The 25,385-nt window shown below is 44.6% G+C and overlaps 2 protein-coding genes across 3 annotated transcripts in view; one reads left to right on the top strand and one right to left on the bottom strand.

The window, feature by feature from the left end:
• Positions 1-6,270: 6,270 nt before the first annotated feature.
• Positions 6,271-25,385, bottom strand: part of GNGT2 (G protein subunit gamma transducin 2) — a 20,640-nt gene continuing 1,525 nt past the window's right edge. The window contains exons 2-4 of the mRNA XM_079950168.1: positions 19,367-19,529; positions 8,423-8,512; positions 6,271-6,700 (exon numbers count right to left, since the gene is read on the bottom strand). Of these exons, the coding sequence (XP_079806294.1) occupies positions 6,575-6,700; positions 8,423-8,512; positions 19,367-19,529 (379 nt within the window). The 3' untranslated portion in view covers positions 6,271-6,574. The remainder of the gene's footprint in view (positions 6,701-8,422; positions 8,513-19,366; positions 19,530-25,385) is intronic.
• ABI3 (ABI family member 3) overlaps positions 24,429-25,385 on the top strand; it is a 21,801-nt gene continuing 20,844 nt past the window's right edge. The window contains exon 1 of one of the 2 annotated variants that reach the window (XM_079949910.1): positions 24,429-24,667. In XM_079949910.1, the coding sequence (XP_079806036.1) occupies positions 24,551-24,667 (117 nt within the window). In that variant the 5' untranslated portion in view covers positions 24,429-24,550. The remainder of the gene's footprint in view (positions 24,668-25,385) is intronic. The other variant, XM_079949909.1, reaches the window with a different exon arrangement.

The raw sequence follows: 25,385 nt of genomic DNA, 5'->3' as shown, positions 1-25,385 counted from the left end.
CAGGCGCTGGGACCGAGCAGCGGGAGCGCACCCCGCCGCAGGGATTCGAACCGCCGACCTTTCGATCGGCAAGCAAAGCCATCCCGAGGAGGAGCTTACATGTGTCCATCACGGTGCCATGAAGTTAACAGAAGGGAAGGGCGAATCCATACCAGACACTTAAAAACACATCCAGCACACATTTGAAGCGAATCTTGGGATCTGTACTTTGTTAAAGGGTGCTGGGAATTGTAGCTGTGTGGAGAGTTTGCCACAGCTTGCGTGCTTCTGAATACCATGAGACCACAGGTTCAGATCCTGCTTGATGTTTTCCCAAGGCGTTCTGTTTGCCACTGTGAGAACAGGATGCTTGACCAGACGAGCCACTGGCCTGATCCAGCACTGTTCTTCTTTTGTCTTGTTTTATATTAAACTATGTAATTCATTAGGGACGCGGGTGGCGCTGTGGGTTAAACCACAGAGCCTGGGACTTGCTGATCAGAAGGTTGGCAGTTTGAATCCCCGCAACAGGGTGAGCTCCCGTTGCTCAGTCCCTGCTCCTGCCAACCTAGCAGTTCAAAAGCACGTCAAAGTGCAAGTAGATAAATAGGTACCGCTCCAGCGGGAAGGTAAACAGCGTTTCCGTGCGCTGCTCTGGTTCGCCAGAAGCGGCTTAGTCATGCTGACCACATGACCTGGAAGCTGTCTGTGGACAAATGCTGGCTCCCTCGGCCTATAGAGTGAGATGAGCGCGCAACCCCAGAGTCGGTCACGACTGGACCTAATGGTCAGGGGTCCCTTTACCTTTACCTTTTATGTAATTCATTAAGGAAGGTGACGTGTGGCAAAATAGTGTTGAAAATGGGTTGTTTTTCTATGTTGCAGGATGATAGGTTTTACTCCTTAAATAAAGAGCAAGTTGCTCAAAAACAGCTGTTTGTGAGTGTGCGAACACTTCGTGGGTGGTTGCAAATGAAGGGCCTTTAATTATGGACTCTGGCCACATGGGGGCACACCTCTCTGTGCTAAAAGGTTCACCAAAGGAGAATAAGATAGACTTACAGAGGTGGCCAGACTTGGCCCTCCAGCTGTTTTTGGACTACAACTTCAATCATCCCTAGCTAACAGGACCAGTGGTCAGGGATGATGGGAATTGTAGTCCCTAAACAGCTGAAGGGCCAAGTTTGGCCACCACTGTAGAGTGACATAACGGTAAAAAAGAAAAATATGGAAATAAACTGGGCTACTAAAAAAAAAGATAGTAAGCAAAATACAGTAAGCTGATATTAAAAGACTACAAGGAAATAAGGCATCACTTAACAGGGTGGATTCAGTATCGCCAACTAAATGAAGTGTTCAAGGCAGATAAGAAAAGAGGCTTTACAAATGAAATCTCATTACTAGACAAAGAGTTATTACAAAATAAGACCTGAGCAGAAGATGGAGGTGCTCACATATTAAGCCCCCCCAATTTTGTTTGTCTCCCCCCCCAGCCCTTGCAGCATAGATGCCAGCTCGCTGGGTGCCTGAGCACCCACAACATTCCCCATGAAGGGGCTAGGTAAAGGGACCCCTGACTATTAGGTCCAGTCGTGACCAACTCTGGGGTTGTGGCGCTCATCTCGATTTATTGGCTGAGGGAGCCGGCGTACAGCTTCCGGGTCATGTGGCCAGCATGACTAAGCTGCTTCTGGCAAACCAGAGCAGCGCACGGAAACGCCGTTTACCTTCCCGCTGGAGCGGTACCTGTTTATCTACTTGCACTTTGACGTGCTTTCGAACTGCTAGGTTGGCAGGAGCAGGGACCGAGCAACGGGAGCTCACCCCATCGCTGGGATTTGAACCGCCGACTTTCTGATCGGCAGGTCCTAGGCTCTGTGGTTTAGACCACAGCACCACCCGTGTCCCATGAAGGGGCTAGGCACCCACAAATTTCAGTGCCAAGGCTGTACATGCTGCATGGCACCCAGGCCCCAGGTACCCACAGCTGCAAGGTAAAGTTTACACCCCTTTTTTGCAGGACCTTTCCAGTTTCCAGCTCACTCACACAGCAAATCTCCATCTCAGCTGGCTGTTTTTGTTGTTTCTCACATAGATGCAGTTGTTACAACCCATCTCACTCCTTGGAAATGCTCCTCAGGGCACTCGAAGTAGCCAGCTGGCCTTTGTCCTAAAAGAAACTTGCCTGGCCAGTCCTCCATCCTCCCCCAAACTCATAACAGTATCAGGTATTAGATGTCCCATCACCTCCTGGCAAATAGAAGGGGAAGAAATGGAAGCAGTGAGAGATTTTACTTTCTTGGGCTCCATGATCACTACAGATCGTGACAGCAGTCATGAATTTAAAAGACGCCTGCTTCTTGGGAGAAAAGCAATGACAAACCTAGACAGCATCTTAAAAAGCAGAGACATCACCTTGCCAACAAAGGTCCGTATAGTTAAAGCTATGGTTTTCCCAGTAGTGATGTATGGAAGTGAAAGCTGGACCATAAAGAAGGCTGATCGCCGAAGAATTGATGCTTTTGAATTATGGTGCTGGAGGAGACTCTTGAGAGTCCCATGGACTGCAAGCAGGTCAAACCTCTCCATTCTGAAGGAAATCAGCCCTGAGTGCTCACTGGAAGGACAGATCCTGAAGCTGAGGCTCCAATACTTTGGCTACCTCATGAGAAAAGAAGACTCCCTGGAAAAGACCCTGATGTTGGGAAAGATGGAGGGCACAAGGAGAAGGGGGCGACAGAGGACGAGATGGTTGGAAAGTGTTCCCGAAGCTCCCAACATGAGTTTGACCAAACTGTGGGAGGCAATGGAAGACAGGAGTGCCTGGCATGGCAGTCCATGGGGTCATGAAGAGTCGGGCATGACTAAACGACTAAACAACAACAAGGCAATTCAGCAAAAATATTTGAGGATTCAGGAAATTATCTCAAAAACATGGGACATCAACATTTGCAAGAGAGCATTTTGTGAGAGCAAATTAGTTCTCGCTGCATCATGGATTCTTTTGACCCTTGGGTTGACCTGAAGGTCTGTGGTTAGGAAGCCAAAGAAAGGGGTGTCTGTTGGCCTCCCTGCTAGTTTGGTCGCACCAGGACAGCCAGGAGCCCCCGCAAAGTTCTGGAGAAGGAATCAAATCGTGAAGACCCCAGACTTCTGGCTGTGACCTCGGTGCTTCCTGCATTACAGGAAATCTTCGGGGAAGAATCCAAAGGCAAACAGGAAAGGGCTAGAAGCCCAAATCCCTTTAAAAGAGATTATGTCATTCTGAAATAGGCTATAAAGTACATAGCTTGGTTTAAGTAGGTCACCTGTTTTACAGAAGGAGAAGAGCCCTCGACCTCGCAACGTGTATCTGACCCTTCAAATATATTTTTTATTAACGTTCCTCCATGGATGGACACACTCAGATTTTATGGGAAACCATATCACTGATCTAGAGACTCAGGCAAAACAGATTGCTGACATATTGCACTGCCTGTGGAGACAGAGGGTGCTTCCAGGTGGCCTGTTTATTGAGCGGTCGTCCTGATTTAGTTTTCAGGGAGATTAGACAGTGTTGGCTATTTAATGGGCATTCATACTGATTTGTTTGTGAGGAGGTTAGATGACCATTAAGTCAAAAACAAGGGTTGCCCTGCACTTTCTGCTTCATTTCCCTGTCACTTTCCTTATCAGAAGAAGTCTGATCTTTGGGAGAAGCGGGTTGGTTGTACAACACCTCCCAATCAAGTGTAATTGTGCAACCTTTGGGATAACCAGCCTCATAGCTAACATGTGTAAGTCTTTCTTAATGCATGAAGGGGTTAAGATAATAGAGCAGGCTTCCTCAACCTCGGCCCTCCAGAAGTTTTGAGACTACAGTTCCCATGATCCCTGACCACTGGTCCTGCTAGCTAGGGGTCATGGGAGTTGTAGGCCAAAAACATCTGGAGGGCCGAGGTTGAGGAAGCCTCTCATAGAGTAAGCTGTCCTGCCAGGCTTATCATGGGAGGAACGAGGTCAAGCTTCCTCAAACTTCGCATTCCAGATGTTTTTGGCCTACAACTCCCATGATCCCTAGCTAGCAGGACCAGTAGTCAGGTATGATGGGAATTGTAGTCTCAAAACATCTGGAGGGCCAAGGTTGAGGAAGCCTGAACAGGGTAATCAGGCCTATTCTCTCCCAGCCTACCAGAGAAGCTCAAGGTGTAAACAGGTCTGAGCTTGTTGCTCTAAGTTTAGACCGCATGGCTTTAACAAGCCTTTATTGCATTCCGGTACCAATAAATTAGGAATTTTCACAGTTGTAACCAAGCCAAGTTTTACACCCTATGCGCCTTTTTCTGAATGCTGTATGGAAAAGCACATGAATCTGACCTTTGGAGGATTTGTAAGTAAACCATGTTTAACTTGCCAAACATGCATTGCAGTCATTTTCTGTGCTAGGAGAAGAGGAGAACTTTGGGAGGAACTTCGAAGGGCATATTTTAAAGGTATAACAGCCTATATTTCCATGCTTTGCTTTACCACACTGCATATTTTGTGACTTTAAATCTCTGCGGGAGTTCTCTCACCAAATATTACTTGCCCCAAACATGGGATCTAGGAATTCTTCCTTTCTGTATCGTTTTTTCCTTGAACCAACGCAACCTGAATTTGTTGAGATGTGCTTGAATTGGACCCCAAAATAGAACAACCTGGAAGCATTGCCTGAGGTACTCCTGAGGTATTCATGTTGGGGCACCAGCAGCAATGGGAACAGGCCTAAATTGCATTCAGTGGATCAGGGCGTAGATGATTAAATGGTGAGAGCCTTTTTCTTACATCCCCCCACACCCCGTACATTTAAAAGAACATTTAAGCCACATTCCCCCAGCAAAGAATTCTGGGAATTGTAGTTTTCCCCTTACAGAATTGTGTGTACAATTCCCAGCACCCTTAACAGTTCCCAAGTTTCTTTGAGGGGGAAATATGCTTTAAATGTACAATGTGTATGCACATTTCTGAGGTGAAATAAGTGTATTTGACAGTGACAGTTTCCCCCCACGGAACCCACATTTGTCCCCTTGGAATTTCTCCTCACCGCCCTCCACCTCTCATGCCTTAGATATATTTCTCCAATAAATACTTGATTTGAGCTTCCAAATAAATAAACGAATCAAGAAATTCAAAGCAGGCCACATCCAATGCTGCACACAAAGATCTGCGTTTTTAATTACAAACAATTAGGTTATTGTATTTTGCACTCCACAATACAACTGACAATTCAAAATCTGACTTTAACGCTATCGTTATTTTACAAGACAATTATATGTGGTGATGCTGTGTAAAGAATAAGCCTCATTACTTTTAGAAAAAGCGATGGCAATTATTAATCTTTGACGATAATTATGGACAATAGGCGGGGGCTGTGTTATTTCATTTCTTTGTTAATGTGCTCAGTGTTAATATTCACTTGTCTCCATGTATATATATATATATGACATCCCACCTGAAGCAAGGGTATGAAAGTAAGAATAAAAGCTGGCAAACTGTTCAGCGTTAGACTCCTACAGCTGTTATAAAAGCTCTATAGCCAGGAGGCTCTGAAAACTCGTGAACGGGAAAAGCTTCTGTGGGGTGGTTTGGAAGAAAGAAATGGCCGGAGGGGAAAGGATTAGGCAAAAACACCTTGGAGCATTTTTCTTTTCCAAATTGCCCCCTCCTCGTACTGTGCAGATGTCATAAAGACTGTGAAACTCAAGACACTCATGAAGAGAAAAAAGGAGTTGTGTGTATGACTTGACACAGAAAAATGTTCGGAGGGGAAGGATTAAGCACACAACTGCTGAAACTCTTCTTTGGGCTTTAAAAGTGCCTTAAATGTACAGTGTGCACAGAGCCCCTTACGTCACAAATGTGGGTTATAAAATCTGTAAATGTGTGGAGAACACTTCCACCCCCTAGAAAGGGCAATTGACCCACAGAAAAAAGTCAGTGGGAGGGTGCAGCCAACAGTGGGTGGAGTCATGGCCAGAAGTGGGCGGAGTTTGAAGCACTACATGATTTCATCGCTCTCTCTGTCTCTCTCTGCTATCCCATCTCTGCAAGTTACATGAAGTTAGGCCAAGGGCTTCAGATCCCCCATCCCAGCTGTAAAAGACACTCGCTTCTTAAGAAGAAGCATCCTACACAAAGAATACTTTCCTTTGCTTACCATTTTTCTCTTGGAAAGCTAGTAAAAAACAACAACCAAACACATACAAAATAATATGCCAATCGAACTCAAAAAACTAAACCAGCAATTAAAACCAGGCTTCTTTGGGAAACTGGTGATGTATTTACAAAATGGGAATTTATTTTATTTATTCAATTTATATCCCATCCTTCCTCTCAAAGCAACCCAAGGAATTGAATGTGAGGTCCTAAAAGAGATATTGTCGTCTTCCTTTTTTCTTTTGGAGGAGACCACTTTCCAATTCTTTTGTTCTATGTGAAACTCCAGCAAAGGAGTCCTACCCCCGCCCCCCCCCCCGGCAGAAGATCATTTACACTCAGTTACGCTAGACAGATTCTTACAGTCCTGGTATTTCTTGTACAAGGACACAACAATGATCTTCTTTCGGCGGGGCCGGGGTCAGCTTATTATACAGCCTCCCTTCTCCTTGAATGGGTTTTTGTCTTCTGGAACACCTTTTAAGAGAGGGTCTTCTCCAGCCATGGATTCTATATAATCCTTGAGTTCTTTTGCTGTCTTCGAGACCTGTGTGAGGAGGGGAAAAAATTTGCATTATCATTGTGGTTCTGTGGACCAGCCCAAAACTTTTTGGTACCTGATCCCTCCTGGAGCGATTCCTAGACATGTGTGGGAAAACCTGGACAAATGTAACACTACCCATAACGGATTTAGGGGGACATGGGGGGAGAGAGAGGGCAAGTGCTACTGTGCAGCCAAAAGTCTTTGCACCAGTGGATCCACTTTGTTGACTACCACCCCTCAATGGGACCAATTTCTGAATAAAGCTGCCGTGTGAAAGCGGGCAAATTGGTGGGGGCCGGCTCTACCATTGGACAGAGTGAGGTGGTGAATGGTTAGTTATTTACTTTACCACTTTGCTTTTTTTAACTGCTGGAGAGGGAAGAGGGGCACTTGTGGGATTTTCTGCCCGGGATACCAAAAATAATGTGACCACAGTTTGGTGGTCTGTACCTTGACTTTAGGAAAGGGGGTGAAGCCTCTTTCTGCTCCTCCTAATTTTGGCAGCAAAATGTCCTGGGCCAACACAATAAAGTAATAACTAACAGATTCATCCCACTGGAGAAAGTCGGAAATCTCAATTTCAAACTCTTGCAGGGATTTTTGTATAGCCAAGTACTAAACTCTGGTGTGTGTGTGTGTGTGTGTGTACACAAATATTCAGCAAATCCCCCTGGCTGGAAGCAAAATCCTCACTGATGTTGTCTTCATGGGTGGTATTCAATGCAAGGCCTACTCAGAGGAGACCCATTCAAGTTAATGGACACAACCAACTTAGGTTTGTTAGTTTCAATAGGCCTATTCTGAACATGAGTTAATTAAGTGAATACCACCCCATGTGTCTTGCTACTTGAATGTTTGAAATACTCAAGTAGCTGTCTGGTTGAAACAACCCATAGTCTTTGCACTATTACATAATACAGGGCTCCGTTCAACAGGAACTTCTCCTGCACAAGACACATTCCGTGTTTGGGAGCTATGCAATACTGTTGTATCCTCTCATAAAGTAAAGGTAAAGGGACCCCTGACCATTAGGTCCAGTCGTGGCCGACTCTGGGGTTGCGGCGCTCATCTCGCTTTATTGGCCGAGGGAGCCGGCATACAGCTTCCGGGTCATGTGGCCAGCATGACTAAGCCGCTTCTGGCGAACCAGAGCAGCGCACAGAAACACAGTTTACCTTCCCGCCAGAGTGGTACCTATTTATCTACTTGCACACTGACGTGCTTTCGAACTGCTAGGTGGGCAGGAGCAGGGACCGAGCAACGGGAGCTCACCCCGTCGTGGGGATTCGAACCGCCGACCTTCTGATCAGCAAGTCCTAGGCTCTGTGGTTTAACCCACAGCGCCACCTGGTATCCTCGCATAGCTCCCATTTATTTCAGTGGGCCTTGTGCAGGAGAACTTCTCAGTGGCTTATGCTTACTTCATTTGATCACAGCCAGAACTGAACAACCTCCTCCTTCCACCTGACAATTTGTGCTGTGTAACTTAAAAGAACTTGCGCATGTTAGGGCTGTATATACACTATACCTTTAAAACACACGACATCCTCCAAAGAACCCTGGGAATGGTAGTTCCACCCCCCTGCCAAGGAGTTACAATTCCCAGCCCCTTTAAACTGCATTTCCCACAATTCTTTGTATTTAAATGCATGTTGTCTGTGCAGCCTGGCACCAATTGGCCAGCCAGCATAAATATTTTGTCTTGGAGCTTTTGGGAATCATTACCATTTGTCTTTCAAGCTTCACTTCCTTTTTCAGCTGGTCTATTTCCATCTTTAGGAGCTCTTTCTCAGTCATATCCTGGGCCATCTTGCCCTGAAATCCAAAGACAAATCCATATTAGCCAATCTCACGCAGCCCCTCTGGTGGAGACAATAAGGACTATTTTCAGGTAGTGACAACAGCAAAAGCTCCATTCTGGGGCAACTGACAACTTGTGGTGGGGGGTGATTTTTGCTGGGTCCTTAGCAGCGGGGAGGGTTAAACTCATAGCTGTCAACTTACAGATTTGAAAATAAGGGACCAGCAGCCAAAATAAGGGACCTGCAGCCTCACCTGTTCCAGGCACTCTAGTCTTCCTGTCCTCCTGCAGGCTGGTCAAACTCATGCTGGTAGCTTTGAGAACACTGTCCAACCAACTTTGTAACCAGAAGTTCAACTGAATAGAATCTGAACCACATGCACCACAAGGCCTATGCAGCCTCAACCTAAGATGGCTCCCCGGCCTGGCTTTGCACTGCAAAGTTTGCAGCAGCATGTGCAACAAAATGGCGTCCAGCATTCAAAAACCTCCTCAGCTTGCATTAACTAGCCACACACAAGGCATGCAAGCTCCACCCTCCAGTCGTTCTTAGACTTCTTATTGGGTGAGCAACACAGCCAAGCAACACAGTTGGAGCCTCCCTCCTCCCTGGCCGGCAGGGAGGGAGGGAGAGGAGCTGCTTCCTTTGAAATTTAAGGGACATCATTTAAGGGACATCCATCAATAAGGGACAGCAGCGGGACATTGCGCTGGAATAAGGGACTGTCCCTTCAAATAAGGGACACTTCACAGCTATGGTTAAACTCCTCCTCCTGCACAGCGGCCCCAGCTTAGTTTCCCTCCCCCTGTGGTATCTATTTAAAACTTTAAAAACTGTGCCCATCAACAGATTGTAGGATTGACCACTATGTTTGGTGTGTCTGCTTATGCCATAGATATTGCTTGCTCCCTACATGAAGTCATGGCAGTGAAGATTTGCAAAGAACCTTAATCAATTAGTTAAGCAGCTTATTCAACCAGCCACCATATGCCCTTCACTTTGTTTGTTGCAAAAGTTGGGTGACTTAGACAAGGGGCTAAGAAGGTATGCATCTGTGAAGGAGAAAGAAATACAGAGAAATTATGGACAACCCCACTGAAACGCTCCACGCGTCGTCTTGGCTGTGTCAAGATGCTCAGAACATCCCTTTGTTGGGATGTTCTCAAGAGGAGAATCTTCTGTTTTGAAGAATCTGCTTGGTCCAGGTCTGGGACGAAAAGTGAACTCCACAAAAGAGGAGATGCCTGTCAATACTTAGCGCCTCTGCAACAGTAGACTGATGATGGAAGTTGGCAGTCCAACACAAACAGGAGGGCTGCTAGTTCCCCATCTCTGAAATGTGTGACTCTCCCTCTGTAGTCTGGATGGTACAGGCCAGGATGGTACAAGCCAGGAACAGTTTGGCTGATCCATTGCTTGTACAGGTTGAGCTGAGTGAGCAGTTGAGTTCTGTGATCTCCCTAGTCGCTGTAACTGCTACACTGCATTGGCAAAATCCCATTTTTAATAGGATCATAGAATTGTAGAGTTGGAAGGTCATCTGAGGGTCATCTAGTCCAACCCCCTGTCATTCGGGAATCTCGGGAAATTATGTATACATACATCACAGATGGTTATCCAGCCTTAGCTTAAAAACCTCCAAGGGATTGTTTTATTGTATTTGAATTAGAGTGTATTTTTAATTATTGTATATTATATTACTGTTGTGCGATTGGTTTTTTTAAATATTTTGTAGACAGCTCAGAAGCTTGTTTTGGCATTAAGCAGTATAATGACGATGAAAATAATTTATATTGGTGAAAATTCCCCACGCTGTTGTTAACATAGTAAGGGAGCAGTAAGTAGCAAAAACTATTGTAGATGCCTGTTTGAAATTCCAAATTAAGGTAGGCCAGTAAAGGCTTCAGTATCAGGCAGAGGCAAGTATTCGTCTTTAAGGAATCAGTGCAGTGTCCAACCAGCTTCAAGCTTCTGAGCACAAGAGGTCAATTCCTTTCTCAACTCTCCAGAAAAATTTCAGCCAGAACCAAAAAAACTATATTGCTGTGGCTTCCATTAGGACAGACAGACCCAAGCAGGGTAAGAACCCCATTTCTCTGCTAAGGGCTGTTTTAACAGTTTGAATCACCCTGTCCTGAATTAAAGAGGCACTGCAAAGTTGTTGTTATTGTTTAAGGAGTTGGTAATGTTAGGGGTTGGGGTTAGGTAGTGAAATAATTGCCAGTCCGGTATCCTAACTTTCAGAGTTGAAATGACTGACCCGGTTCTTCTAAATGGAGCAAAACAACATTTTGCTGACCTTGCTGCTATTTCCATGCAAAAGTTAAGAAGTTGCCCTTTGCTAGAGTTTTCTTTTTTCCACCCATAAGCCCCAAAGCGCTTTATTATCGCTAATGAAATAAGCCTCTCCAACCCACAGCGAGGAAGACAAGCCTGATCTGTATTTTAGAGACCCATAGCCTGGCAAGCGGATTGTTATTGTGGCTTCTCCAAGGTCATGAAACAAAAACAGGTTAAAGTTTTGGGACCTGTTTGCCCCCAAATTTCTCCCATCATACCAGCTGCAGAAAAACACCAGCCTTTGATGATAGTTCTAGTCCGCTTTGGCCCCTTCTGGGCTGCAAGTGCGAATAAGTGATGGATAAAAAAATAATACATAATGCTGGATTCAGATTTTGTGGAACGGCTAAAGTTGGAACAAGGCTGAAATCAGTGCCATGAATATATTGTTATAGGATTTTTGTTGGGGGTGTGTGTGTGTGTGTGTGTCAATATATTGTTATAGGATTTTTGTTGAAGGGGTGTGTCAGTTTGGATGATATATTTACATAACCTTCAAACCTGTGGTTTTGTATTTGCAAGATGAGAACCTATTGTAGAGGTCTAAACAGTCTCTTTGTTCTGTTAATGGTCCTGGCCGAGCCTATTTAGGATCCTTTTTACTTGTCTAAAGAGTTGATCAAATAGAGATGTGTTGCCAGTGGAAGAGTTAGGCCTTTCCCCACTCACCTGGCTGGACACTACTTCATGCTAGGTGTGGGAGAATAGATCACGGGGAATCTAGGATAGTCTCATATGGAGCTGTGAAGACGCAGAGACGGGGCTTGCTCTCTGTGCTGCAACCAAAACTATGGTTTGGGGAGGCCTCCCTAGAAATGGAATGGTCAAGGCCAGGTTCAGAAGCACTCCCAAAACACATGTCTGTGATTTCCAGAAGAATATACTACTCCATTCAGAACAACTTGAATCTCAGTTCCCAGATTGGCTGTTCTACTGATCCAGGCACCTCTGTCTTGCCAGAATCCAGTCCACTGTCACCTTCATTCTGCACTCAGAAGCAGATTTCTGGAGAAGGGCCTCCCGTACTAAGTGTTCTGCAGCAGAAGGAGGGGAGCTGCAGAACAATTGGTTATGAGGTACACATGCAAAGGTTGATAGGACAGCCCCATGTTTTTTATGTTTATGCACATGGTGCTTCACTCATTGTGCACTCTCTGATGCGCCTGTGATTCACTGACTTTTGAATCTCGGGCCTCTTCTGTTCACCAGACTGGCACAAGTGTACTCGATCAACACAATGAGGATAATTTAGGCGGTAGAGATAGAGGAGCTCCTAGCTCATGACACTATGCGGCGATACTCTTAAGATCGGCACCTGATCCACATGATATAGCCTTCTCCAATTTGGTGCCCTCCAGATGTTGTTGGATGTCACCTTAAGTCGTCCTAGATGTTGGGGGCATGTTTTGCTACTGCCAGACAGCACTGGCTCTCAGTTTTCTTTCTGGGCCCAACTCATGGTGCTGGTTATGGAGTTTAAAGCCAGTGTGGTGTAGTGGTTAAGAGCAGTAGACTCGTAATCTGGTGAACCGGGTTCCACATGCAGCTGTTGGGTGACCTTGGGCTAGTCACACTTCTCTGACGTCTCTCAGCCCTACTCACCTCACAGAGTGTTTGTTGTGGGGGAGGAAGGGAAAGGAGAATGTTAGCCGCTTTGAGACTCCTTTGGGTAGGGATAAAGCGGGATATCAAATCCAAACTACTACCACTACTCTTCTTCTTCTTCTTCTTCTTCTTCTTCTTCTTCTTCTTCTTCTTCTTCTTCTTCTGTACAGTTTGGAACCAAGATATGTGATGGTCCATCTGCTCCCATATGAATTTGCCCTAGTACTAAGATCATCGACAATTCCCTACCCAAATGGGTCTACCTCACCCCATCCTTGGTTGTCTTCTGCTGCACTGTAAAGATCATACTATTTTTTAAAGGAAGGCCTTCATTTTTCTGTTCTCTTTGGTTGGTTTTACTGTTGCTGCTTTTTTCCATCTTAACTAATGATGATTTTACTGTTTCTATTGCATTTCACATTTAAAATATTTCTAATTGTGTTCATGTTTCTTTTTCTGTCAGTCCTCTCGAACTTCCAGACTCTTTGGTTGGGGTATTGCTTAGAGAATTTTGTTGCTGCTGTCGATATTATTTTGTGTATCTTTGGTTGTGTACTTTTTGATGTGTTTTATTTATTATTTAGGACTACTTTTGTTATGTTTGTAATTGTGTAAATCTTTTTATGTTGTAAGCTGCTTTGAGCATAGTTATGGAAAGAAGGCATACCAATAAAATGATGATGATATAAATGTTTTAAATGAATTTCAGCACTGTCCTTTTCCCGTTTACTCAGAGATCAGTCCCACAGCAATCAGTGGGGCCTGCTTCTAGTAAACGCGTGTTCCCGCCTGAATTATCGAATGAATCCTGAATTACTGCATACGCTGGTTGTAGATTTCATGACTGAATTAGGGATTCAGTAAATTTTACTGGACGCGGGTGGCGCTGTGGGTTATACCACAGAGCCTAGGACTTGCCGATCAGAAGGTTGGCGGTTTGAATCCCCGTGATGGGGTGAGCTCCCATTGCTCGGTCCCTGCTCCTGCCAACCTAGCAGTTCGAAAGCATGTCAAAGTGCAAGTAGATAAATAGGTACTGCTCTGGCAGGAAGGTAAACGGCGTTTCCGTGCGCTGCTCTGGTTCGCCAGAAGCGGCTTAGTCATGCTGGCCACATGACCCGGAAGCTGTACGCTGGCTCCCTCGGCCAATAAAGCAAGGTGAGCGCTGCAACCCCAGAGTCAGTCACAACTGGACCTAATGGTCAGGGGTCCCTTTACCTTTAAATTTTATTGCCCTTTCAATAGCATTAGATGGTTTTGCCAAAAAACCCATCAGATTTCATACAGAGGTGTGTTCAGCGAGGATGTGAAGGAAGATTGTTGAAATGAGTTTGTCTCCTCTTTAAGGCAAACCATTGTATTGGTGAATGAACCAAATGCTTGAGATACAATCTCAGAGGAAAGAACAAGGCGATTTTTCAAAGTGGTTTAACAACCGATCCCTCTTCCCAGAGGACTCAGGAAATTGTACCTCTGTGAGAGGAATAGGGGACTCCTAGCAACTCTCAGCATCCTTAACAAACTACAGTTCCCAGGATTCTATGGGGGAAAGCTCTTTAAAGTGGCATGATACTGCTTTAATTGTGCAATGCAGATGGGATCTTAGTTAAGTTGCTAAAATTTACACTAGAGCATTTACATTAGAACACAAGCTCAGAACACTGACTTTCAAGCTGTGTTACAGCAAACTCTTGAGTTTCTCAGAAGTTTAACAGGGCTCCCCACCGATCTTTGAACTTGCCCTTCTAACCACTGTCTCATATGGCTTTCTGATTTGAAGATCAGTAATGGCTGACAAATTCTACTTCCTCAGCATTTGAATTATACTCTATTTTTTTTTAAAAAAAATTATTTATGATTTTCAGTTATATACATTTCAATAGTTTTAGAATCATTCTAACATTTCATGGCCCGACTTCCTTCCTCCTCTTTCTGTGGTTCCTTATATTATTATTTTTTTACATTTCCTGCATATTCTAAATTAACTTATTCTTTTATTCATCTACTTTAAATATATGCTCTTATGAAACTGCAGGTTATTACAATAATTCTGTCAATGACCTTATCTGATTACAGTTTGTTTGTAAATATTCAATAAACCATTTCCATTCTTTTATTAAAAGTTTTTTATCTTGATTTCTTATTTTTCTGGTAAGATTTGCCATTTCTGCATATTCCACAAGTTTTTGTATCTGTTCGTTTGGATACAGTCGGGACCTTCTTCTTTCCATTTTTAGGCAAATAACATTTTTACCGCTGTAGTCACAAACATGTATAAATTTCTATACTGCTTAGATAGTTCTACCCCTATAATTCCCCAAAGGAAAGCTTCTGGGTTGTTTTTTTAAAACAAATGTTATTTTAAACATCTTTTTCAATTCATTATATATCATATCCCAGTAAGCTGTAATCTTACTACAAAACCACCACATATGATAAAAAATAAATTTTCTCTTTGCATTTCCAACACATTTGATTTTGATTTATACATTTTTGCCAATTTACTCGGTATTAGATACCATCTATATAACATTTTCATGTAGTTTTCTTTTAAACCATATCATGCCGTAAATTTTATATCCAGTCGTTCCCATGCTTCCATAGCTATATTATAACCAATATCTATTGTTCAATGTATTATTGAAGATTTTACTTGCTCCTCCTTTGTCTCCCATTCCAATAATATCTTATACATTTTAGACAGCACTTTACATTCCAACAGATCTCTCTCCAATTGTGAAATTTGTTCCCCAAACCCTCATATCCTATCTTTCTTAAATACTTAATTCAAGTGGTGATATTGTATCCCTGTTGTTAGCTTTCCTGATAAATCCTTAAATTCTTTTAATTTATACTCTCCTCCCTCTTGTTTTAATAAGTTGGCCAACCTTCTATCATGTTCTTTTTCTTTACCGCTATTGCTTCCAATGGTGAGAGCCAAAGTGGTGTTTTTGTCTCCAATAATTTTTTGCATTTATCCCATACTCTATACAAATTTTTCCTAATTATATGATTTGTAAATCCTTTATGTGCTTTCACCTTTTCATACCACAAATAAGTGTGCCAAACAAAAATATTATCATGACCTTCTAGATCTAAGATATGTGGATTCTCCAATGTCATCCATTCCTTCAACCAACAAAGACAAGATGCTTCATAAAATAATCTCATATCCGGCAGGGAGAAACCTCCTCTCTCTTTTGCATCTATCAGTATTTTATATTTTATTCTTGGTGTTTTTTTCCTTGCCAGATATATTTAGAAATATCTTTTTGTCATACATTGAAACAATCTATCTTGCTGATCACCGGAATTGTTTGAAACAAAAATAACAGTTTTGGTAATACATTCATTTTCATAGTTGACACGATATTACCGTATTTTTCACCATATAGGATGGACTTTTTCCCCTCCAAAAATGAAGGGGAAATGTGTGTGCGTCCTATGGGGCGAATGCAGGCTTCGCGCAGCTCTCCGCAAGCCGTGGGAGCCCGCGCTGGGCTCCCACGGCTTGCGGAGAGTTGCCTGCATGCTGAAGCCTGGGCACGCTGAGCTCAGCGCGCCCAGACTTCACGCAGCTCTCCGCAAAGCGCGGGAGCCCGGCGCCGGGCTCCCATGGCTTGCGGAGAGTTGCCTGTTCTGGGGGCTGGGGTCAGGGGAAGCTCGGGCTTCCCCCGCCCCAGCCCCGCACCTGGGGAAAAAATAATTCCCCCCCTTTATTTCCCCCCCAAAAAACTAGGTGCGCCTTATGGGACAGTGTGTCCTATAGGGCGAAAAATACGGTATATTTTAAGACAACCAACAGGGATGAATGGGTGCAGGAATGTCCATCCATTGGTTAAAAGGTGCAGAAAGGAATCTTTTTAGTTGTCTTCTTCTGTAGACATTGTGAGAACCAATTCCAACTCTCCTGCTCCATAGGCTTTCCCCTTTCCCTACAATTTGTCATGGGCACCATGCCTCCTTTCCTCTACTCTTGTACTGTTTTGCCATTGGGCCAAAATACTTAATCCAATCTGCACAGCTCTGTTCAGAGAAACCAGCACTGTTTGTGCCAATGCCAACACAGTTCCCATCTAATGCATTAGATGGAACTGATTTGGAAAGATCGTATTAATTGTACTTGACATGTCGGTCCAATGTGTGTCTTTCCAAAGCTGTTCAAAACCAGTTTGCAGAACATGATTTCCTAAGTTGTATGGCGTTTTTTGACCGTAAGTGAAACAGCGCCCCACCCTAAAAGCATTTCGAGGTCAAAACAATTCCTCATTTTCTCTTTCCCCTTCGCTCAACCAGAGTTTTGTCGTGAACCCAGCCACTGAAAGCATCAGGACAGAACTACAGAGCTATAATACAAGGCCTCAGTCAGCAGAATGTGCAGGAAGGACCAAAATTTTGCTGTAAATGAAGCAAGACACTTGCTATCTAAAGAGAGGCCCCAGCAAGACCGCCAAGTCCAGAGTCTAAAATTGCACAGCCAGACCCTCCAAGTGTCCCTATTTTCCAGGGACAGTTGCAGATTTACAGACACTCTCCCGGTTTCTGATTTGAGCCCAGAATGTCCTGTTTTCCCCATTTTCATCGGAGAAATGTTGGAGGGTAGGAGTTATGCAACCCGCCCTGAGCCAGGGAGATAAGTGACTAGACAACCTTTAGAAGACATCTAAAGATAGCCCTGTATAGGGAAGTCTTTAGAATGTTTTATGATGTTTTTATATATATTGGAAGCCGCCCAGAGTGGCTGAGGCAACCCAATCAATTAGGTGAGGTATAAATAATAAAATTGTTGTTGCTGCTGAATAGGACACCCCTACTTTCATTGGAGAAATGTTGGAGGGTATGCAGTTGGACCTAGTGACAGGAGAACTTCTTATGCTGCCTAGTGTAGAGCGTTTTTAGCCTTACCCTGGGAGTGACATCCACACAAGAAATTTAAAGCATTAGAAGTCATGGCTTCACCCAGAGAATCCTGGAAGCTGTAGTTGGCTGAGGACATTGGGAATTGTCACCCTGTAAGCAGGGTCTCCTAAGAACTTTCAGCACCCTTAATAAGCGACAGTTCCCAGAATCCGATGCAGGAAGCCATGACTGCTGAAGTACTGCTTTAAATGTATGGTGTAGATTTGCCCAAAAAAGAAGTTCCTGAAGGAAAGTGTTTATACACACACACACACACACACACACACACACACACGTTGTTGTTTAGTCCTGTCCGACTCTTCATCAGGACCTTGTTGGGTCCTTAAAGATCTCAGGGCACAATCCCACCACAGGAATGTGCATAAACATATAAAATGCCTCTGAGAATATTAAGATGGGAGGATGGCTAGGATCACACCAGCCCTGCATTTTGCAGCATGGTGGGGATGAGGGCAAGGGCTGAACTTCTAATCCCAGGCACGTTTTATACTTCCATGAATTTACAGAGGCTTGTGAAAACATTTCTGTCAGTTGGCTCTCTGCCTCACTCAGCCACCCCTAATCCGAAAGCATACCTATGGATAGAGAAGTGAAGGCCTGGAAAAACTTCAGAAATTTAGGGAGGAGAAACACAGGTCCCTGACCAAATTTTTTTTTGGTAACAAATAAGACGTGGGCAGTGGCGTAGCGTGGGTTGTCAGCACCCGGGGCAAGGCAAGTAATTTGCACCCCCTAACCTGTGGATTTGCGCCCCCTAACCCTAACCCCCAGATGTTGCGCCCGGTGCGGCCGGCCCCCCCTGCACCCCCCACGCTACGCCACTGGACGTGGGGAAAACAGGGAAAAACCTCCAATTTTCCCACCACCACCCCACAAGGCCTTCATATGCCTAGCTATGGCAAGGATGTGGAACACGAGATTTCATAGGCTTGCCTGTCACCACATTAATGTCTTTTCTACATGACAAAGATTTGTGTGGTTTTTTGCTTAGTTTTAAAATAACTTTTAAAAAGCTACCCTTTCTAAGTATCATCTACCATCATTTTTTAGTCTTGCCCCTGCCATTTTAGCGGCTGCTTGTTTTCTAACTTTTCAAACAGTTTACGAATCTTCTCTGAAGTATGACTTAAGTGGTTGAATTTGGCGTCGTTTATTACTGGTATTTTGTCTTGCCTTGGTTTCTGGTGTGCCTTGTTATCACTGTTAAATATTTTACAGGGGTTTTTTCTTTTTCTTTTTAAGAAATCAAGCTGTTATTTATTATCTATATTACAGGGCAATAAGTACATAAATAAATAAAATGCAAATAACTCGGTTTCAACCCCATCTACAGCACTGATGTACATTACTGAATGCAATGCATATTGTTGTATGTTCTGTGCCATGTTGGGAAGGCTTTTTACTTTACAAACAAAAAGTCAGATGGGCAGCATATAAATAATAAAATCATCATCATCATCATCATCATCATCGGGGCATTGTGGCTTTTAATAGGCACTCCTCCCATCAATGTGCATGTGTGTCTGTGGGCATGCATAGCAGTGGCGCTAATCTTTCTGTCACACCACTTCCATTTCTCTTTAAAACCATCAAGCCATTGTCTTTCTCCACATCCAAAATCAGACTGTAGGAACCTGTATCTGCATGCAGGTTGCAGCAGGTGGATTTGACGTATAAAACTGCTACCCCAAATACCCTTAATGCAAACTCCTTCAAACTCCTGCCTCCGCCCCAGTAAAATGTGCATAGGTACGGTCAGTGCTTTTTTCTTTAAAAAAAAATGTTTAGGGGTAGTCTCGTTTTGACTCAAGAAAATCACTATTTTATAGTTCAAATCAGGAAAAATAAATACAGTAAATGGACAAAGATTCACAAAATGTTTAGGGGTATGTGTCCCCCCCTGCGTTCCCCCAGGGAAAAAAGCACTGGGTAAGGTGACCTACAGCAGTTTTGTTTTCCCATCACAAAACAATCCTGGTCTGTTCTAGGAGAGAACACCTACCTCTTTTGATGTGTTTTCCCCTCCAAAGCTCCACTGTGTTTTAGAGATACATTTGCCTGCGCTGGTGAGATGATGTCCTTTGCTGTGTCCACTTGTCGGCTTGAAGACGTCTTCGGTATTAGGTGGTGACTTGCTTTGGAACTGATTGTCTCCTGTCCTTAATCTGATAATAGACTCAGCAAGTTAAAACTGGTCAGGTGTTTTGACTTAACCTCAAACTCAGGGTAAGGGGGAAGAGGGGGGGAGAGGAGACAACAGATGGCACATGGGGGGGGGGGGGAAGCAGATCAATAGATCTATCTGCAGACAAACATTAAAATATTGCAAAATCAGACCTTGGGAATCCCTAGCTCTGAATCCCCATGGTCTCTATAGCCATTCATGGACCACTATGTTTTGCCTGCCACCCATTTACTGTAGAGCAGAGTTTCCCAAACCTGGATTCCAGCTGTTTTTTGGACTACAATTCCCATCATCCCTGAACATTGGTCCTGCCAGCTAGGGATGATGGGAGCTGTAGTCAAAAAGCAGCTGGAGACCCAAGTTTGGGAAACTCTGCTCTAGAGAGTCAGAGGTGCAACAACATTGTTGACTCAATCCCCAAACCTGTTTCCATTGCCAGGACCGATTCCACCTGGAAGAGACTAAGCCAGCCTTTACCAACCTTGTGTCTTCCAGATGTTTTGAACACGAACACTCATCAGCCCCAGCCAGCACAACTGTGCTGGCTAGATGGGAGGAGAGTTGTCCAAAACATCTGAAGGACCAAGCCTGCATTACATAATGATGTAGGACAGGTGGCCTTGGAGCAAAACGAGACTGCATGCCCATCACCAGGCATAGGCAAGCTTGGTCCTCCAGATGTTTTAGGACTACAGTTCCCATCATCCCTGACCACTGGGCCTGTTAGCTAGGGATGATGGGAGTTGTAGTCCCCAAAACATCTGGAGGGCTGAGTTTGCCCATACCTGCCCATCGCCAATAAATAACTACGGCACATCGCCATGCAGCTGGGATCAGGAGGTAGTAGTAGTAGTAATAAATAATAATAATAATAATAATAATAATAATAATAATAATAATAATGATGTATACCCCGCCCATCTGGCTGGGTTTCCCAACCACTCTGGCCGGCTTCCAACAAAATATTAAAAACACAATAAAACTTCAGACATTAACAGTTTCCGTAAATCTAAACCACAAAGCCTCCTGGGTTTGCCGATCAGAAGGTCGGCGGTTCGAATCCCCACGCTGGGGTGAGCTCCCGTTGCTTGGTCACTGCTTCTGCCAACCTAGCAGTTCAAAAGCACGTCAAAGTGCAAGTAGATAAATAGGTACTGCTCCGGTGGGAAGGTAAACAGCGTTTCTGTGTGCTGCTCTGGTTCGCCAGAAGCAGCTTAGTCATGCTGGCCACATGACCTGGAAGCTGTGTGCAGACAAACGCCAGCTCCCTCAGCCAGGAAAGTGAGATGAGCGCCACAACCTCATAGTCATCCACAACTGTACCTAACGTTCAGGGGTCCCTTTACCTTTACCTAAATAGGGCTTCCTTCAGATGTCTTCTAAAAGTCAGATAGTTGTTTATTTCCTTGACATCTGGTGGGAGGGTGGGCGCCACTACCAAGAAGGCCCTCTGTCTGGTTCCCTGTAACCTCACTTCTCACAGGGAGGGAACCACCAGAAGGCCCTCAGAGCTGGACCTCAGTGTTTGGGCTGAATGATGGGGGTGGAGACACGCCTTCAGGTACACTGGGCCGAGGCCGTTTAGGGCTTGAAAGGTCAGCACCAACACTTTGAATTATACTGGGAACCAATGTAGGTCTTTCAGGACCAGTGTTATGGGGTCTCGGCGGCCACTCCCAGTCACCGGTTTAGCTGCTACATTCTGGATTAGTTGTAGTTTCCGGGTCACCTTCAAAGGTAGCCCCACGTAGAGCGAATTGCAGTTGTCCAAGCGGGAGAAAACTAGAGCATGCACCACTCTGGCAAGACAGTCCGCGGGCAGGTAGGGTCTCAGCCTGCGTACCAGATGGACCTGGTAGACAGCTGCCATGGACACAGAGGACATGGACAGCTATGAGTCCAAAATGACTTCCAGGCTGCGCACCTGGTCCTTCAAGGGCACAGTTATCCTATTCGGGACCAGGGAGTCCCCCACACCTGCCTGTCCCCTGTCCCCCCAAAACAGTGCTTCTGTCTGTAGCGCCTTCAGGTGCAGAAGAATAGCTTTCAGGTAGGGGTCAGCCCCAGACCTCTCTCTTTCTCTTTTGGGTGGGGAGAAATTAACTTCAGAAGCTGGCTCATGAACACCCAAGGTCAAATTCAAGTTGTTTTTGTGGGCACAGCATCCCTGTATGAGTTATCCCCCAGAGTTACTTAGAGGCTTAACGCAAGCAGAGCTGGATAGATGTCAAGAGGGCAGTGTGCGCTCTCTCTCTCTCTCTCTCTCTCTCTCTCTCTCTGCCCTGGCCCAACTGCAGCAATCTTCTGTTTCATTCAGTCTACTGATTAGGGATTTAACATCCGGAATATCTCAGCTCCCCTCCCTCTCGGAACATACCGTAAATTCCTACTTGAGCACTGATTTCTTCTTCAGTGGAAACTGTAAGTGTACAAATCTCTGGGCAATAGTTTCTGTCTGGACCTCAGGGTCCAACTACCTGTTGCTTTCATTGTGTGGTCAGTAAACAGACAGGATTATTATCATTATCATTATTATTTACCAGGGGCCAGCTCTGCTTATTTTCATCCAGACCACCGTACATGGGAAAGGGAGGCGCCAAGACAGCCAACCCACAACCTGGGGCTCTCCAAATGGTTTGGACTCCAACTCCCATCCGCCCCAGCCAGCATAGTCAATGATCAGGAATGATGGGACTTGGAATCCAGAAACATCTGAAGGGTACCATGCCAGGGAAGGCTGCACTAGGGGTTGCTTAGAAGTTCCCAGTGAAAATCAAACAAGAACCTAGCAGATCTACCCTGGGTGGATGTTTCATAATTTTGGCACCACTACGAAAAAGGCCCTGGTGGTTGCTGAAAGAGAAGTGGACCTCAGATGTGGATCTGATTCATTGTAGTACTGAATCAAATGTGTGAATACAGAGGTCTTCTCAACCCAGAGTCCTAATCCTCAACCCAGGACTAATCATTTACCCCATTCCCTCTTTCCTTCACCCAAGCCCTCTGACTCCCTTTACTAGCACTGGGCTTGATATATGTTCATAAGGATTACAGTGGTACCTCGGGTTAAGTACTTAATTCGTTCCCGAGGTCCGTTCTTAACCTGAAACTGTTCTTAACCTGAAGCACCACTTTAGCTAATGAAACTGTTCTTAACCTGAAGCACCACTTTAGCTGCTGCCGGAGCCCGATTTCTGTTCTTAACCTGAAGCAAAGTTCTTAACCTGAAGCACTATTTCTGGGTTAGTGGAGTCTGTAACCTGAAGCGTATGTAACCTGAAGCATATGTAACCCGAGGTTCCACTGTAGAAATATGTGCTCTTAAGTGACTTGGGAAGAGGCAATATCTCAGGTGCCATGAAAACTGTTATGTACTGAAGTTCTCACCCTGGGCGAGCAGGGGGATACTGTAGACAGTTTTCACTCAGGTCCACATGGGGAAATAAGGGATTGAAAGTGACGTTCAGTGATTGGATAGTTACAGAAAGTGGTTACAATTGCATTGTACTGGAGCTCTATATAAGCAGCCTGGCTGAACCCTTCAGTTCAGTTCTGTTCTGGCCTGTGAATAAACAAGAGCTGTCTGAAGAATCGCTGTGTCCTCTGATATGTTCACCCACAACTTAACAAAAACAGAAGCTCAGTCCCTGCCAAAGCTAACCTAGAGATTATTATTATTATTAGTGCTATTTTTCTAGAAAAAGAGATGCCTGAACCCATCATGAACACCTCCTTTGTTCTCTTAGAATGGTAATGGCACCCACCTGAGAGGTGCCAAAACAGTTCCAGCGAGTTCTAGCTGGAAAAAAGCCTTACTACTACTACTACGACTACTACTACTACAGTAGTACCTTGGTTCTCAAATGCCTTGGTACCTCAAATGCCTTGGTTCTCAAACGCCGAAAACCCGGAAGTAAGTATTCCAGTTTTCAAACAGTTTTCAGAAGCTGAACACCTGATGCAGCTGTCGGCGATTGTTTCTGGGGCACCTGCACCAATCAAAAGTTGCTCCTTGGTTTTCGAACATTTCTGAAGTCAAACGGACTTCCGGAACGGATTAACGGATTAACTTGGGCTATTTATTTTGTGTTTTTGTTTTTGAGGCTTTTCCAGTTAATTTGTTTTTGTGACTGTTTGGGAACCCAGTTCAGCTACTGATTGATTGTGTGACTGCGGAAATGGATAAAAGCCCCCCACCCAAACAATGACTATCATCAGTGCAGGTAAGAATTTTTTACATTTTTAAAAAATCATCTACAATACTGTCTTATTTATTTTATAGTATTGCTTTCATTTTATGGATCAATGGTCTCATTAGATAGTAAAATTAATGTTAAATTGCTGTTTTAGGGGTTGTTTTTGAAAGCGTGGAACCGATTAATCCGTTTTGCATTACTTTCTATGGGAAAGCGCGCCTTGGTTTTGGAATGCTTTGGTTTTGGAATGGTCTTCCAGAGTGGATTAAGTTTGAGAACCAAGGTACCACTGTTGTTGTTGTTGTTATTATTATTATTATTATATTCCACCCTCAGTAGATTCCAGGACATTTCACCACAGCTTGATTAGTAATAAAAGCCAACCCTCTGCTCCCAAGATCTCTGCAATCAGCCAAGCAAAATGGTTCTAAAAATAATGGTTTCCTCTCTTCACAGGTCCTCCGCCTCTGCTAATTTCCTCTGTTAATTCTCATGACCCTTGTTCTGGGCATGCGAGCGGTTTTTCAAGACTCCCGTGCGGAATGGAGGTGTCTGCGCTTACAGAGGCGGAGGCCACAGAGGGTGTCGTACAGGAATCCGCACACACGCTTTCTGGGCGAGGACAGCAATAAATTTCAGGGTGTCAGCAAGACGACATCTGGGCCAGAAGGCTGAGGGGGAGGGATCAGCTCTGCCCACAGGAGGCAACTCAAGTACAAAAAGAGTCCACCAGCCCAGCTGCGAGGTTCAAAACCTGTCTGCTGCTGAGACCGTGCGCTCAGAGAAGGAAGTGGGGAGCCGCGATATGTCTGAGTTGCAGCAGCTGATGCAGAACACCATCCCCAGCGCCAGGGGAACCCTGAAGGACAACTACAGCAACCTTCTCAAAGTGGCAGATTACTGCGAGAGCAACTATGAGGAGGTGAGTGTCTCCTGGTGGAGTACTGGGTCAGGTTCAAGGTGCTGGTTTTGACCTTTAAAGCCCTTTGTGACTTAGGGACCTCATATCTACGGGACTGCCTCTCCTGGTATGCCCCGCAGAGGACCTTAAGGTCCATGAACAACCATAGTTTAGAGGCCCCGGACCCTAAGGAAGTCAGACTATCCTCCGCCAGGGCCTTTTCAGTGATGGCTCCGACCTGGTTGAATGCTCCGTCCCATGAGACTAGGGCCCTTCAGGATTTAACCTCCTTCCGTCAGGCCTGTAAGACTATTCTGCCTGGCCTTTAATTTGAATTCAGCCTGATCTTTTATTTCCCTTCCCTTCCCCTCCCCTTTTATGAAGATCACCCGCTCTGAGACCCCACAGCTAATTCTCCCCTGGCCTCCTCGCCAGCCCAATTCAGCCAGCTAGGCCTGGGCATTATCTAATGCTTATTTCCCCTAAATTGATTTTTGAATTTTATTGTTGTTTGTGTTTTTATACTGTATTTTATGCTGCTTTTATAATTAAGTGTTTTACATTTGTTGTTAGCCGCCCTGAGCCCGGTTTTTGAACCAGGAAGGGCGGGGTATAAATAAATTATTATTATTATTATTATTATTATTATTATTATTATTATTATTAGCAAGCTGCCCATGGCAGCAAAGTTTCAGGAGTTGCTTGGCATGCTGGCACTGCAGTGTTAAGAGCAACGCAC

Source organism: Podarcis cretensis, assembly GCF_951804945.1.
Source record: "Podarcis cretensis genome assembly, chromosome: 13".
NCBI lineage: Eukaryota > Metazoa > Chordata > Lepidosauria > Squamata > Lacertidae > Podarcis > Podarcis cretensis.
The sequence above is the reverse complement of the archived record's forward strand: the minus strand, read 5'-3'. Positions and strand labels throughout refer to the sequence as shown.